A 17,385-nucleotide genomic window follows, 5' to 3' on the forward strand; every position below is an offset into this window, starting at 1 on the left:
CAGCCCACATTCTAACTCACCACCTCCCCATTGCAACTTGCTAATAATCCTGAGCATCTGGCTGCCCAAGCTTCTCAGACTCCCCAAGTTGCCCGTCAGAGTGGGTTGTGGTGACCCAATTTCCAATTCCGCTCCCTCTTTTTCCAACAGCATCTTCTTTTTTTTTTTTAATTTAGTTCTTTTAAATTTAAATTATTTTCCAATTAAGGGGCAATTTAGAGTGGCCAATCCACCTGCCCTGCACATCTTTGGGTTGTGGGGGTGAAACCCACGCAGACACGGGGAGAATGTGCAAACTCCACACGGACAGTGACCCAGGGGCGGGATTCGAACCCGGGTCCTCAGCGCCATAGTCCCAGTGCTAACCACTGCGCCATGTGCCGCCCTGACATCTTCTTTTAAAGGCATTTGGCAAACGTATTTTTTCATATTTGTTTAAATCTACAGCCAGTGGTTGATTCTCTGGTCCCGCCGGCAGTGCTTCCCGGTGTTTCACGGTGGCGTGGGGTGGCTTCAGCGGAAATTCCATTGAATCCCGCCACCTCCTGCCACCAAGAAACACGTGGCTGGGAGGCTGGAGAATCCCGCCTACATGCCTACAGTACTCGGACACCCTGATAGTGGACTCCTTGCTCTCTAATAATATAAGCCAATCATTCCTTTTTGGAAAATGGGGTCCCTGTAATTAAACCCTCTTGGATTTGAGTCACCACCATTTACAGTATTATAATACAAAATACGAACAGAAACATTCTAATTTCTCAGGATTATCAACTCTTAATAGTTTAATGGCTCATTTGGCATATTAATGGGATTCTAAAAGGATTTAAAGATTCCTGGAGACTCAAAGCGTCAGCTCTGTTCTCTCTCCACAGATGCTGTCAGATCTGCTGAGATTGTTCTGATTTTGTTTTAGTTTCCAGCATCTGCAGTAATTTGCTTCTATCGAAAAACATTGTGCTCTGTTGAAATATCATTTTCAACACTAATTCTTTTACCCTCTCCAATTTCTTCGAAGGTCGCCCATTCCTCACCGAAATTTTATCCAAGTACTATTATACACTGTTTCAGCCTTGACAGGAAGTGCCTTAGGCTATTTTGCAAACTCTGTGGGGTTTTCCATCTGGAAGGTGTGGGGGAGAAGCACAACCAAGTCGAACTTGTGTATTCATCGGATAGCCACACATGCGCTCTTCAACGCAAGCTTGACAGCAGGGTCACTGGCTAATATTACCTCACCTTTGAGATCAAATGTAATGGCCCCAGATGCCACCCTGGTTGAGACCAGCCAACCCAGTGCCCAATATTGCCCAATTTCATATCAAATACTGTGTTTTATGTGTGGAGCCGGCTGGTTCTCCTTCCCGAATCTGCTCTGCCACTTTACAACAAAAACACAGAACCAAGTTAGGCAGCCCGTCCAAATGTTTTGAAAATGATCTTGCTTGAGAGGACGTTGATGCTTTAATAAGATATAATTTCTTAATCATTCACTTATCATTCCATCCCAGAGGGAGCACACAGACAGATTATAATTCCAGAGGAATAATTCTTACCCTCAGCATCGGCCTGAATGGATCTGTCAACTGCAAATAAAGAGTGACAGCTTGGTTACATGCTTGCCAGTCAAACCACGACAATAATTGCAATTTTTATTGCCTCGTTAGTGGGTAATTTAAAATGTTAACATTTTACTTTCAGATGAAACATTAGTCGAAAAATAATCAGCAAGATTTTATACATTTGTCTGACCTCCTGTTCTTTGTTGATAATCTAAGGAATAGAGAAGCTTCAGGCATATGACCATAGAATCAGCTTTCTTTTGAATACAGAAAGTAATTCTTGAAAGTGTGTGCCCACCCCCTGTCCTGCGAATTCCTGTGGGCATTAAAGTCTGATTAAATAGGATGACCACATTTTTTTAACCTTTACTCTTTCAAGCTTTCTTACCTTGGTACAGTTAGGAGTAATGCCGACTTCTGGAAAGCACACCCATCACCAAACGGCGTGTGTTTTAAAATCATATCTTCCTGCACACAAATTGACTACATGTCCTTCCAGCTGATCAACATACATTTAAATTCCCATTTTGATCAATGTCAAATTTGACAGCTGAACAGAAACCTGGGTGCAAAACCAGCCCCAGTGTCAGGGGCAAAGTGATATGGAAAGGATGGGGAAATTTGGGCTACTCTACACTACAATGAGGCCGCACTGAGGTATGCAGAGCAAGCGAACAAAATGCAAGGGGAAAATCCAGAACATTGCTGCACAGTAAAAGGTTATAGAAGGAATAGAAGTACAAAGATTCAAACAAAAGTCACCTTCAAAGCTGATATCAGGAAACTCTTCAACACACACAAGCTCTGCAGTCCTGCCACCTCCAGGCATGAATAGCAGAGGACAATTCACCAATTAACATGAAGAGGTTCCAAAGATATACCCACCCCCAAGCCCAGCACAACAGCGTCTAAAAACAAAGTTGAAGTATTTGCCACAATCTTCAGCCAGAAATGCCGAGTGGATGATCCACTTGGCCTCTTCCTGAATTCCCTAACATCACAGATGCCAGTCTTCAGTCAATTCTACTCACTCTACATGATATTGAGAAATGGTTGAAGTCACTGGATACGGAAAAGGCAACGGGCCTGACAACATCCCAGCCACAGTACTGAAGACTTGTGCTCCAGAACCAGCCAAACTGTAGAACACCGGCATCTACTTCGCAATGTGGAAAATTGCCCAGGAGATTCCTATCCACGAAAAGCTGGACAAATCCCTTCCCGCCAATTACTGCCTCATCAGCTTCCTCTCATCAGCAAAACGATGGAAGGTGCCATCAACACGGCTAACAAGCAGCACTTAAACAGCAATAACCTGCTCACTGATGCTCATGTTTAGTTTCCACAAGGGCCCCTCTGCTCCAAACCTCATCACATCCTTGGTTGAAATATGGCTTTCCACTCAGAACATCTGACGAAAGATGATTTGCAATTGTTTCAGCCTTGTTTTTCGCACAGATGTGCTGTATTCCACCAGCATTGGCAATGGTGGTGTTTGTGGAGCTCCCTTCTCACTTTAGCTCTTGAATTGTTCACCGCCTAATAATTTGTGAGATGGCTCTCCCCAGTTAGTACAAGCTGAAACGAAGATTGAGGTGAGAGTGACTGAAGGCATGAGGCAGCATTTAATCTAGTGTGGCATCAAGCAGCCCGAATAAAAGTGAAGTCAATAAAAATCACAGGAAAATTCTCCAGAGGTTGGAGTCCATACCTAGCACAAAGGAAAATGGCTGTGATTGCTGGAAGTCAATCATCTAAGCTCCAGGACATTGTTGCAAATGTTTCTGAAGGTAATGTTCTGGACCCAACTATCTTCAACTGTTGGATCAATAACATTCCCTCTATCATAAGGCCAAAAGTTGAGTTATCCGCTGATGATTACACCATATTCAGTTCCATTCACAACTCTTCAGATATTGAAGCAATTCAATTTTGCAGCATTAGACAATGTTCAGGCTTGGGCTTTTAAGTAGCAAGTAACATTTGTGCTACACGAGTGTCAGGCAAAGAAATTAGGGATTCTTGCAGTCCCGGCATCAGCTTTGGCACTGATGGGGCTGCTGGCCAATCAGATTGCCCAGTGGCTCCACAGGGCAGGACTTCCTCCCCTGTTAGGGGTGAAAGTCCCACTTGGCCCCTATGACCACCTACAGGATGATATGGCTGTGGGGCAGGCGGTGTGGGTGGGTCAGCTCCATGCTGGCTTCCCCAAGAACAGGGTATCGAACCTGGTTTCCCTCACCATCGTTCAATACCCAGCCATCGACATCCTGGGGTTACTGTTAACTGGAAACTTAACTGGACCAACCACATAAATAACTGTAGTTACACAAGTTGGTCAGAAGCTGGGAATTCTGTGGAAAATGGCTAATTTCCTGACTCGCCAAAACAATGTTTACCATCTGTAATGTACCAAGCCAGGAATGTGATGGAATATTCTCCACCTGCCTGGAAGCAACACACAAAATGCTCAACACCATCCACAACAAAGCAACTAACTTGATTCGCTCCCCATCCACCACCTTAAATATTCACTCCCTTCACCACTGGCGCACAATGACTACAGTGTCTACAGGATGCACCGCAGCCACTCACAGAGGCATCTTCCAAACCCAGGGTCTCTGCCACCGAGAAGAACAAGGGCAATAGACAGACGGGGACATCACCATCTACAAGTTCCCCTGCAAGCCATACAGCTTTCTGCCTTTCCGAGATCATTGAGAGACCAAAACCCTGAAGCTTATCTGGCTAACGGCACTGTGGATGTACCTACATCACACGGACAGCAGTGGTCTCAAGAAGGTGGCTCATCACTGCATCCTCAAGCACTATTCGGGATGAGCAATAAATGCTGCACTTGCCAGCGACACCCATATACCATAAATGTATTTCAAAGGAAAGCTATCATTCGCATAAAAATAGTGAAGTCAACACACAAGATGCGGCTGTTCACCAGGTTAGGACACAATTAACTACAATCTAGACTTCCTGTATATGTTTCCATCCCCAAAACTGACTGTTTCCTGGTTTAATTGTGCATTTAAAACCTATTTTAACACTTGGCACGGCAATATGGCAGACACTGGAAAGAAGCAGGTTATCCAAGGTTACTGTACCAATAAAAAATGGATTACAAAAAGGCAGGTTTTTTTTGTGCAAATCAAGACAGCATTTACCCTGGGGTCTTTCTGCAGCAGGGTATGGGGAACAGCTCCAGGCCTTCCTGCCACATCAATGGGATTGGAAGTCTGCAGAGGAAGATAGAAAAACCAGTTAATATGGAGAGATAAACCATTCCTGACAGTTCGGTTGAGCAGATGAAATGTTTAATTTAAAAGCCACTAGCTGTCAGAGAGCAAAGGGGTCATTCTCTGAGTCGAAAACAGCAGCTGGTGATTTTTATTACACATTTCTCATCTCTTCTTTTGTTAGCTATCTCACTGTTATGAGAGACAACATCATTCTGCTCTTATTTGGTTGATGTGAATCCATGTCACACCAATCATATGCTGTTGTGTCAATCACTGATCACTTCCTTGAGTGGCTCTCCTTTCAAACACCCACCCTCCCAGGCCTACTTCCTCCGTGTCTCCCCCAGAAAACAACTCTCACTTACAACTGCACTTTCATTATCGAACTGTCAAGCCTTTGGCCATCTATTCAGCACAACGTTTTTGCAGATATTCATCTGCTCACCCCTACCCTCTCCTCCACTTGATGCCTTATTCCGCCCCAAAACACAGCTCTCTCACTCTGGCCATTTCCCCTGGTCCAACCTTCATCTCCCCCCCTTTATGTCCAATGGACACAAACTTAAACAGAAATGGCAGACAACTTATTTAGCTGTTCACTATCAGATTGGGCCAGATAATTGGCCCTGCACTTCTCTGCTAAAACTGCTTACTATTCAAGGATCATCGTAAATCGCAGGCCCAATCCGTCACCCCATCCCTGCAACCCCACCCAACCCTTGGACACTTTGGGGTAATTTAGCACGGCCAATCCACTTAACCTGCACATCTTTGGACTGTGGGAGGACACCAGAGGAAACTCGCGAGGACAAGGGAAGAAAGTGCAAACTCCACACAGTCACCCAAGGTTGCAATTGAACCCGGGTCCCTGACGCTGTGAGGCAGCAGTGCTAACCAATGTGTCGCCATGCTGCTCTGTCTTCCTAAATCCCCTTTTTCTCATTTACTCCACCCACCACCAACAAGTGTGAGGAGCTCATGAAATCCTTTGCAACTAAGATTGAGGGGGAGGCCAGATCAGGGTATTGAACTTGGCGATCAGCCATGATCATAGTGAATGGTGGAGAAGGCTCTAAGTGCCAAATGGCCCCCGCCTGCTTCTACTTTCTATGTGTGTATCGATGTCTAACTGTCTGAGGTGGAACCACAGTTCACAACCTTGATGTCTTCTTGTAGCCGAGAAATGTTCCAACCATATATTTGTGTCATCACAAAGTCCATCTATTTCCAGCTCCAGAACAGTGCGTAGGTCCACCTCAACCTCCTCAGTTCATCTGTTGCTGAAACCCTCATCCATATCTTTGTTACTGCAGGATTTGATTGTTCAAATTTACTCCTGGTCAGCCCCCTATTTTCTACCCTCTGTAAACTTGAGGTAATTCGAAACTCTGTGATGTCCTAACCCGCACAAAGTTCCTTTCACCTAGTGTTGTTCCCACTGATCTAATCTGGCTCACAGTTAAGCAACGTCTTGATTTTAAAATTCTCATTATTGTTTTCAAATCTCTCCATGGCTTCCAATTCTGGCCTGTTGAGCATCACAGATTTTAATCTCTCCATCACTGGTGGCAGTGCCTTCAGCTGCCAAGGATCTACATTCTGGAATTCCCTCCCTAAACCTCCCTATCTCGCTCTGCTTCTTTAACAAGCTCCTTGAAGCCTAACACTTTGACCAAGCTTTTGGTCATCTACCTTATATTGTATGTAACTCTGTCACCCTTTATTTGATAACACTCCTATGAAGGGCCTTGGGACATCTTACTGTGTTGGAGACAATAGATAAATACAAGTTATGTTATGTTAGGAAACCGATTATTGCCTCAGCAAGCTTTGGTGGAAAATAAATGAAGGCGAGATATGAATACAGAGAACAGTGATATTTCCTGTTTGAGGCACCATGCAATAAAATCAGCTCAGGTACAAAACTAACTTTGTCTATTCTGCCCCAATAATTTGTCTCAATCCCAATCACCTCCAAACTGCTTACATTACTGGAGCGTGTTATTGTTCATACGCTAGACGCCCTGCAGATTCCCTGGTTGAGACTGTGTCCATATTATCTGGCACTAATTAGATCATTAACATTTGCTTTGACCTTATCCCAACGTGGATAAATTTCAGATTCTGAGCACTTCTCGCAAATAACAGATTGATCTCACCTTTGGTGCCGAGACAAAATATAAGCCAAATCTTTCTTTGGGCGTGATTCTCTGGCCGCATTGTGCTTTCGCTTGACCACAACGCAGCCGGAGAATGCCGGGAGAGGCTTGCAGCGAACCTACCGACAACCTACGTGCCTCCCGGGATTCTCCGAAGTCCCGCAAGACGTCGGAGTCGGAACCTTGCCCTAAATGGGCGCGACCAAATGACACTCCCAGAAGTAAATCGTAAATCTACTTATGATCTACCTGCACAGGCTCCATTGGCTTCACTCGATCTTGGGCCTCCCCTGGGAGGCTGCAGCTAGACACTGATCCGTGTTGTGTGGACCAGGTGAAACGGCACCTGGAAGGTCACCTGGGACACCGGAGACCCCAGGGTCGTCAGGGTAATGCAGGGTGGACCCATGACCCTCCCCCTGGAATGCAGGCACAATGGCACTGCCAGGCTGGCACCTTGGTGCTGGCTCCCTGGCACCTCCAGGGTGCCTGGATGGCACTGCCATGCCTGCAGGAGCACTACCTGGGTCCCAGGGTGGCAGTGCAAGGGTGCTCGAGTGCCAGAGTGACACTACTAAGGGCCAGGAGGTGAGGGGGGCCATGCCCAAGAAATGAGGGTGGAGGGGGGTTTGAAGGGTGGGGGAGTGCAGAGCAGGTAAGTAGGGGCTTCCGGAGGTTGGTGGGTGATGGATGGGGGTCCTATAAGGGAGGGGATGCTCTAAGGGGACTTAGCGGGACCTGAAGGGGAGCCCCCAGGGACCCCATAGCGGGGTGTCCTCACTTGGAGGGTGTGAGGTTGTGTCCATATGTATGGGGGAGGGGGGGGGGGTGACATTGCCCATGGGTGGAGAGTATAGCCCAATTAGAGATCGGGGCACCCTTTTAAAATGGCAGGCAGATCTCGGAGTTCAGCGCCCCAGTGCTAAAAAAATAATTAAAAGTGTGGGTTGAACTGGTGAGAAACCACCCAGGGCCCGAAAAAATGACTAATTGTCATTGAATATCGGTGGGGAACTCGCTGACAGATCTGGCGGGAAACTCTCTGAAAAACCCGCCACTAACAAACTCAGAAATTTTCCCGGAGAATTGGGCCCCATGACACTCCTGCTCATTGGGCTTTGACCAATAGGAACTGCCCAATGTCATTTCGCATTTAATATTTTTAGACCCGGGTCCTATCATCAGACAACCTGTCTGGTAACACACTGACAAACCTAGTCTATTCCACACTTCACTCGGTTGCACATATGACACTTGTCACAGCCTATTATAGGGAGACCCCCAAGGAAGCCCAAGTCACAGCGCACACGGGGAATTCAATAGTGTGGCTTTGGAAGGGAAAAGGACGGAATCCTTCTTTGCGGAATTCAACAATAATTCATATAATGTATCTGACCTCAGTGAGTTTAAAGTTAGGAAATAATTGGCAGTCATATGTCGTTAGAATTCATTTACTGTAGGCCTTGTGTTGCTTGGAAGAGGTGACAGGGCTGTAACTAGTGTGCTGATTTGGGCCTGTAATATTAATGAGTGGAACATCTTAAAACCCGCCTTTTGAAAGCAACTGATTTGCTTTAACCTGGTCTGCAGTACCTCATGGAAAGGTTAAAGCCAGAGTTAGCAATCAGGTGTCAATTGCATGTTAGAATCAACTAATCAGGGTTAAGTTTTTTAAAATTTGGTAGATCAGAGTAAATTAAGGGTTAATTGCAACACATTTGACGATGGTCAAAAATTACTCCGAATGGTGACTGAAAACAGCAATATAAGTGATACTCTCAAAGGATGGGTGCACAGGGTAATAGTTTTAATATTCATGGATAGATATTTTTGTATTAAGGTCTCTGCTATCTTTATTCAGCACCATTTTTCCTTTTTAGGTTGCCCACCTCTCCTCTGATGCCAGGCAGCATGGTTCCATGATCAGCCCCACCGCTAATTGTGGGGCAAGATTGGCCTCTTTTTTTATTCATTCTGAGTTGTGTCATTTTGTCAACAAAATACATCAATGCACACCCCAAGTGCCTTGGTAAACCCGGGGGATTGCCAGATGCAAGTAGAAATACCTTTCTGTGATAAAACAAATCAGTTCCATCACATATTCTTTGTCTTGTCCAAATGAGGTTTATAAGATGTGCAGCAAAAAATAAAATTGCACTCTGTTTCTCTGTGGATAGCTCACATTGGAACAAATCATCTTCCTAACCGGATGTGACTCTTACAATTTGGACCTTTCCACAACACACTTTACTCAGTAAAAAGGTCATTTCCATAAGCAGACCTGTGTCTCCTACGAGGTGAGATCTGTAATCTGTTTCCTGATGTGAATGGAACATGACACAGGGCGAATAATTACTCTTTCTACCATGGCATGATGCACTGGAAATCATGAGGGCACTGCACCACATTCCTCCTTCCGCCTGTTTCAACAGATGGAAAATGCTGGAGTCTGAATGAAACTAATAATCACACTTATTTACAAGCCATTAAATTATACAACAAATACACGGAGCAAGAAACAAGCAGTTTAATGCTTCATTCATGTGTTTTTAATCAGTAAAGGGCTTAAAATCTTTTGAAGTCCGCCCCCAAAAACCTTTCCCTGCTTCACGGTGGAAACAGGCAGTCAAAACCAGGAAAGAACTGATGCAGACTGAATGGTCCAAATTGACACCTATGCTGTGCTATGATTCTCTGAAGTAATCAGGGATATTCCCTCCAACACTTAATATTTTTCTCTGGGATTTCAAAGGTAGATTTAATCTGATGATCAAATAGATCGTACAATTACAAATGCGACAAGCATTAAACTTATGCTGGCAGCAGCTTTTGTTTCCATGTCTTTGAGGCAAACGCACAGAGGTCAATGATTCAAAGGCGTGAAGCAATTTTTGATACAGTTAATGTCGGAACAAGAGCAGCAATTCCACTCAAGAGGATTGAACTGGGAATGATCTTCATCTCTAAACAGGTTTGCATATTGGTCTTCACTCCCAGTTTCACGAAATAAAGAACCTCGCCACAACCACTGCTAATTGAAGTTAATTTTAAACTCACATTATTTCATCAAAGATAACAACAAAGATGGTGCACTAGATAAACCTTTCTGTTTGAGGCACGAGGAGCTCTATGTCTATCGGAGTGCCAACAACATGATAAAAATAGCACAGTCTTTCTCCTTTCCAAACCAAGAAGCGAATTCACCAAACACCTTTTCCTTGCTTGGTCTTTTTGAAGAATTACTTCTAACCATGGGTCTGATCCACCATCATTCCAAATGGGTGATGGAAATCCCCTTCCCTCAGATAAGGTTTAGAGGGTCAAGATAACCTTAATTCAGATTCTAAGTGACAGACGTTCCCAGTGCAGACCTCCGACCATCAGTGACATTGCAACAAGAAAAAATAGGAGTGGAAAACTTGGGTAGAGGGATTTCCGGGTTACCTTAGGCTGAAATGCTCCTTGCAGAGAGCCAAAAGGACCTGTAGGTGGAATCATGGGAGGAATTCCAGACATGGACGGAGGATATGAATGAAACAACTGCAGAAAGAAAAGGAGGAATGTTTCAGGTTTGCTGATTACGATGATAAAAGTGAAGAAAAACAAGCAATGCATTTAGCAGCCCTCCTGTTACATACTGTGCCATTTAAAATTAGGTTAGAAGGGTATAGCTTTTGAACAGGATATGGTTTCACCAGCATTTTAAATCCAATCAATGCAACGGATCTGTTTCTTGACTCACAAGAACGCTGAAACAAGAAACGGGCACATCCCCCTGCTCACTCTGAAGGCTCAAATTCTAATTCAGTACCACCCAAAATCACAGTGACAAGCAAGCCTACTCTACACTGCCCACTTTATTTTCCTGCTACTACAACATGGACAAAAACCTGATGATCTGTCACCACATTTCCCTCCTGTTGCGAATGGCAGTTAAAGTGGCAGCGGGTGCCGCTATGAGCAAACATAAGAAAATATTCCAGTCTTTAAAAAGGCTGTGTTTGTCAAAGCCTCCCTGCCAATGAAATTATTCACATGGAAACCTTGGCACCGGTTCTTCGAGGGAATTAATACATTATTATGCGAATAGAGTTCCATTTCAACGGCACTCCATACATACAAATTCAGCCGAGAAATCCAGATCTAAATGGAATCTATGAAAGAAAAATCAACTAGCTCTGTCCAACCAGATCCTCTGTCTAATTTCGATGTGCTTTAATTTTGGGAAGGAGTTCATCTGTATTCATAGTCCTCTATCGTCCTCCAGCTGGAAGATCATCAACACATCGGCCAGAAATTCCTCCAGGATCAACAAAACTAAACTACGGCAATGCCAATGTTCTTACTCAAGCCTGTGTCTGCATAAGCTAATGGGCCAATCCTGTAATCTTCAGCCATCGTCAAGTCATTATCAATGCATTCAACTTCTTTTGGAGGAAGACGCATTGCAAAATTGAATGACTATTAATCTCTTGCTCAGTTTTTGTCCTTTCAAACTCATTTCCCATACATTTATAACATGCTAAAGAAAAAGGAGAAGATTGTCTAATTGGCACAGTGCAAGTACTTTTTTTTAAACCAATTATAAGCTATCAAAAACTATCCTTATTGTAGATCAAGAACCTTCCTTGTGCTAACTGACAGGAGAATGGAAGGAAGGCTCCCTCATTTTTTTTTTTTTTTAATTTAAAGTACCCAATTATTTTTTTCCAATTAAGGACAATTTAGTATGGTCAATCCACCTAACCTGCACATCTTTGGGTTGTGGGGGTGAAACCCACGCAGACACAGGGAGAGTGTGCAAACTCCACACAGACAGTGACCCAGAGCCGGGATCGAACCCGGGTCCTCAGCACTGTAGGCAGCAGTGCTAACCACTGCACCCCCGTGCCACCCCGGAAGGCTTTCTCATACCAACCTAAAGACGGATCAAAAAACACAGCCATTAAGACTCATTTACAACCCCTGATAGTTTATGATGCCCAAAGATTATTAAACCCTCCAACCAAGCTTGCTCTTCAGCAGATGTTTTGGGTTTCTCCCTGATAAAGATTCGGTAAAGCAGCCTTGAGGGATCTGTAGCCCTGCTGTGTGAAGTTTACAGAATACTGGTGCAACCATTTCCTGCCTGAAGCAAAGATGCAATATACAAGCATTACGAGTGACCAATAGCTGTAATGGGAAGTGCAAAGAACCTGTGATTTTTGGTGCCTTGATTTTACAATGTGGTCCACACCTAAGCAAAATCACTGATGCACAGCATGGATTATTCTGCTGAGAGTAGGCACTGTGTAATGGTGACTGACTTCAGTCTTCATAAATTACACATGAACTGTATATGCACAGGCAATGAGATGACCTTCTCCATGGGCTCTGTTAATATGACTTTTCTGTTGGATAGCAATAGGTAGACAAAAGGAGATGGATGACAGCTTTTCCCATAGATTAACATTCTTCCACTTTTAGGAAATACCATTCTCCACGCAATGTTTTCCCACAGAGGACAATGGAGATCATCCATTTGTAAAACAATTCTTGGGCATAATGAATGCAATTAGGTATGCGGCAAGGAATTTATCCAGAACCATCATGCCACAAAATGGCTCCCACTCTCATTTATGCACATTTCAAAACTCTCCTTCACCACCTTAATTTTTAGGGAAGCTATTCAGCTTTGTTTCTTTTGTTGTCAGTGCAGCTAGCAACCAATCAGCTCTGACAGTTGGGCAAAAAACACAAGGCATGTATGTACAACAAGTTCAACCAGCTTGTTTGGCCATAGATCTTAGTCCAGTGGTCAGGTTCATATTCAAAATTAATGTCCTGTACACTTGAACTGTTTGGAAGCTCGAGGCAAACGTCACCTCTCAAATAATCTGCATACTTCACCGATTAGATTTTATACTTAATTTGGGGCCCAACAAATATTACTGCAATACAAAGCCACTAGGAATTTGGAATCTTGACCATGTCATGTGTACTTTCAGCTTGGAGGCATCAAATCAGATTCAATGGACTCTCCTAGTTTTAAAGCATTAATCCAAGGCTCAAGCACCTTTGCGAATAAAACCCAGTTTGTGGAGGTTATGTATGCTGCAGATAGACCCAGCGCAAATGGAAAGCAGCAAAGAAAATGTCTGGCTGGTACTGATTATTGGCATGGAGGATTAAACTTAGAAGTAGTAACGGAATTAAGTCAAATATTTTGACTGTACTCAAATAAAGAAATTCTTGGCTACAGACAGTGATGACATCTTATACTACCTTACACAGAGTTTGCTGAAGGATACAGCCACTTAAAGTGTGGAATACATAGCCTCTGTTGAAAAGCAACTAAATGTATGCCCTACAAAACTAACCAAACACTCTTGTGTAAATTCCTTTTGAATTTGCTTTGCTGAAAATAATCCTCCATCAGCAACAATGAAACTGGATATCCCTTAACTTTTAACAGATGTAATCACAGGAAGATCCAGCAAAACCCAATTCAATACTGCTGTCCCTTTGAATAGCTTTGTTCTGACCAGATACAGTATTTCCTTTTGATCCTATTTCAGGAAGCATGATGCAAACCTTCAGCTGATTAAAGCACCATGCTATGACCTCACATATCATCCACAGTATTTTGTGATCGCTAACATTTTGTGTTTGTTCCTTCTTAAATCAATTTCTTATGGCAATGTAACATTCAGGAAACTAAAGAATAATTAAGGCCCACTAACTGTTTTCATTCTAATCTGCTGCTGCTAAGTACTGGTCAATGTTTGCGGTTGAATGTTTATTGTGAGGGGAATTCAGTACAAAAGTAGGGAGGTTATGCTTCAGTGTACAGGGTATTGGTGAGACCACATCTGGAGTATTGTGTACAGTCTTCATCTCCTTATTTAAAGAAAGATGTAAATGTGTTGGAAGCAACTCACAGAACTGCAGACTCAACCACATTTTGACCGATTCGCCTAGCCTTATGTATCCGTAGACTAATACCAGGAATAGGTAAGTTGTCTTATGAGGAAAGATTGGGCAGGTTAGGTTTGTATCCATTCGGGTTTAGAAGAGTAAGAGACGACTTGATCGAAACCTTTTAGATTCTGAGGGGTTCTGACAGGATGGATATGGAGAGGATGTTTCCTCTTGGGGGAGAATCTAAAACTAGGGATCACTGTTTCAAAACAAAAGGTCGCTCAATTAAGACAGAGATGAGGAGAATGTTTTCTCTCAGTGGGTCATGGATCTCTGGAACTCTCTTCCTCAAAAGGCAGTGAAAGCAGAATCTTTGAATAGTTTAAGGCAGAACTGGATAGATTCTTAATTAACAAGGAGTTGAAGGTTTATCGGGGGAGATAAGAGTGTGCAGTTCAGGATACACTCCGATCAGTTAAATGGTGGAGCAGGTTGAGGGGCTGAGTGGCCTACTCCTAATCCGTATGTTTGTGTGTAATGACACATTTGAGACTTCCCACCTTAATAAATAATATTTGCAATTTGCAGTAATCTCAGTGATTAATTTCATTACAAGCAAAAGATAAGCTTCTTAACTATTGGTTTGATATCTTGCTTGTCTGAGTGGACGTAGATGTACAGTATTTGAGAAAATGGAGTTTTGTAAACGCGAATTACTAGATGTAAAAAAAGTTGTCAATTTTCTTAGATTTGGAGACCATCCATTGGAAGGTAGGTCTGTGCAGAAAATTCCACCCCGGTGATATCTGTTCATCTAGAGATTGGAACATGTGTATGTCTTTAGGGGAAGGGTGTCTTGTCTCTCCTGAGCTCCATTCTATGAAATTAAAAGCATTCATTTTTCAGAGTTAATGTACGTAAGGCGAGGGGGAATCAGTCAAAAAGTGAGTCTGCAGAGAGTCAGAAAGGTTCTGGATTCTGTCAAATGTTCCTTCCTGTATTATTCAGTGAATCACCTACAGAAGTGGAAGATGGGTCTCTGTTTGAAAGCACTGGCTTGTAAACCTCCTCCATAGCTACGCATCCTCAACCCTTGATAACATGCTTAATTTTGTTACTACTTTTAAGCTCTGCAAATTGAATAGCAACATATCAGAGTGTGTGCATTGCATGGAAGCACACCAATGACCAAGCAAAGCTTTAGATGCAAGAGATTTGAAAATGAAGTGGGTAAGCAGCTCTGCTGTGTGAATACCAGTGATTGCAGCACAGTCAAAGAGCTGCTCACAACGATGATCCAAAACCCTTGAAGCACTGTCCGTTAAGTGTGATCTCAGGCAAGCAACAACCCTCTTTACACAAATGGGGATTCGATCAGGTCTAGCTGTAGTAGACTCCAAATTAATGCGCCACTTACTTTTTGCCCGACACTTGTCAAAAGCCTGGACAATGCCAGGCTGTTGTTATTATCAACAACGTATCGATATAGTCCTCCCTGTATCCTCATTATGTTCAAACTGAGCCTCACCATATTATCCCCCGATTCTGACTCACTCGTTCCCAAAGCTTCCAAACTTGGGACGTCTTTAACTGCCTCAGTGTTTTCATTCTCTCGGTTAAACCGAAACTTTGAAAACCCAAACTTGGTTTGCCCTAACCACTGTTTGCATCTTCAAAAGCGAGTTCTGACGACGCATACAAACCAAAAACATCAACCAGCTTATCTTCTTTACAGGTGGTCACAGACCTACTGTGTATTCACAACAATTTTTGTTCTTATTTCGCTATTTGTACCTTTGCCCCTATTCCATGAACTGTGGTTAATCTGTTTTTTTTCAATCTAAAATGAAAATGCCCAGTCTTACTATAAGCTTCAGAATGAATATGCAGGATGCCAGTTTTATCAGAACAGTAGAGTTGGGTTTCTGAAATTCTGCACTACAGCATCCAAACTAAATATATCACCAAGTGAAAGTGCGTTAATAAGGAATACCGGTTGCTTTATAGAGGAGGCTCCTTGGGCCTCAGTTCAAAGCTGTCAAGGCATCAGTTTTACTCAACAAATCAATTAAAATACTTCAGTGATCACAAAGTTTAATGTTGTTTCTTAAAAAAAATCATATTGGGTGCCAGAAGTTGTGGAGGAATGCAAGTAAAAAATGTTAGCTTGATTGGATTCAGTCCCTGAAACTTTATTTAATAGATTGTAGCCTTTACATTTCTGACTGTTGTGATTAGTTCAAGGGAGTTTTCAATCGCCTTTGATATTCAGGCTGTTTAAATCATTGGAAAGGATGTGGTTTCTTAAGGAAAGGCTCTGTTGTGAATTAAATGCACAATGCACTCAGTGATGAGCAGCAGGTGGTGCATTGAAGTTGTGTTGGAAACCATCTCCTCCAGAGGCCTGTTCTCAATTTGAATTGGCTCTGGTGCAAATGGACCATTCCAAAGTCAATCTGGTTTTATTACGCCATTGTTCCATCCTTTGGTTGCAGAATGAATTCACCATGTCTTCGTTTTTTTGGCAGGAGAATAATTATCTTGATGGATTAATTATCCTGATGCCCCATCATGATTTTCCTGAAATTATGCATTTCTGAGGGTGAGACCCTTGCTGTTAGCACATGATCGTAAGTTGGGAGGTTATACTTCTTGCTGCACTTATAATAAGGGAAAAGACGGCAACATGTCAGCCCCATTTAACTTGAGAATTTATTCCAGATCCATTTTATTTGCAATGATTTAAGCTAACGTTACAACTTCATTCAGGGCAACAAAACGCTGCTTGAAAATATTTTGTGACAGCAGAGCTGTGCAAATGAGAATAGCCTTGGAAAAATAAGTTTTAAATACATGCTGGCCTTCAGTCATGCAGGGTGACGTACGTGCCACGCCTCTATTCTGGATCACACCTCCCAGTCAACTGATCTTTTTTGCCCAGTTCATTGTTTGTTTACAGTCAGCAATGAGAGCTTTGAAGGTGTATGGAAAGCAGGCCACCCATATTAATATGGTTTAGCAGTTCTACTTGATGACATTTACTCATACGTATCAGAACACATGTGTTGGAAATGATGTTCTGCAATGTCCTCCCATGCCTTTCCTGAAGTCATTGCAAAATACCAAGGCCACAAGTCTCAGTGATCCACCATTACTTCATTAAACTGGTTATTTTTCATTGAGGACCCTAACTAGGTGTTGTCAGGTCATTCAACCATGGCATAGAATGGAGTTGAAGACAATCTTTCTCTTAACTAACAACCACCCACACAGTGGGCACGATTTACCAGCCTCAGTGCGCCCAAATTGGAGAGGCGACACGACTGCTGAATCTTGCAAAACATCCTAGAATTCCCTCCCTAACAGCACAGCTGGTGCACCTACACCTCAAGGACTGCAGCGGTTCAAGAAGGCAACTCACCACCACCTTCTGAAGGGCAACTCGGGATGGGCATTAAATGCTGGCCTAACCAGCGACGCCCACATCCCGTAAATGAATTTTTTAAAAGGCCT

The 17,385-nt window shown here is 43.2% G+C and overlaps 1 protein-coding gene across 9 annotated transcripts in view; it reads right to left on the reverse strand.

The window, feature by feature from the left end:
• Positions 1-17,385, reverse strand: part of auts2a (activator of transcription and developmental regulator AUTS2 a) — a 1,550,343-nt gene that overhangs the window by 40,844 nt on the left and 1,492,114 nt on the right. For 8 of the 9 annotated variants that reach the window (XM_072469456.1, XM_072469459.1, XM_072469453.1 and 5 more), the window contains 3 exons: positions 10,417-10,512; positions 4,739-4,810; positions 1,557-1,586 (listed from right to left, as the gene is read on the reverse strand). In XM_072469456.1, coding sequence (XP_072325557.1) covers positions 1,557-1,586; positions 4,739-4,810; positions 10,417-10,512 — 198 coding nt within the window. The remainder of the gene's footprint in view (positions 1-1,556; positions 1,587-4,738; positions 4,811-10,416; positions 10,513-17,385) is intronic. The other variant, XM_072469461.1, reaches the window with a different exon arrangement.

Source organism: Scyliorhinus torazame, chromosome 12 (assembly GCF_047496885.1).
Source record: "Scyliorhinus torazame isolate Kashiwa2021f chromosome 12, sScyTor2.1, whole genome shotgun sequence".
Classification (NCBI taxonomy): Eukaryota; Metazoa; Chordata; class Chondrichthyes; order Carcharhiniformes; family Scyliorhinidae; genus Scyliorhinus; species Scyliorhinus torazame.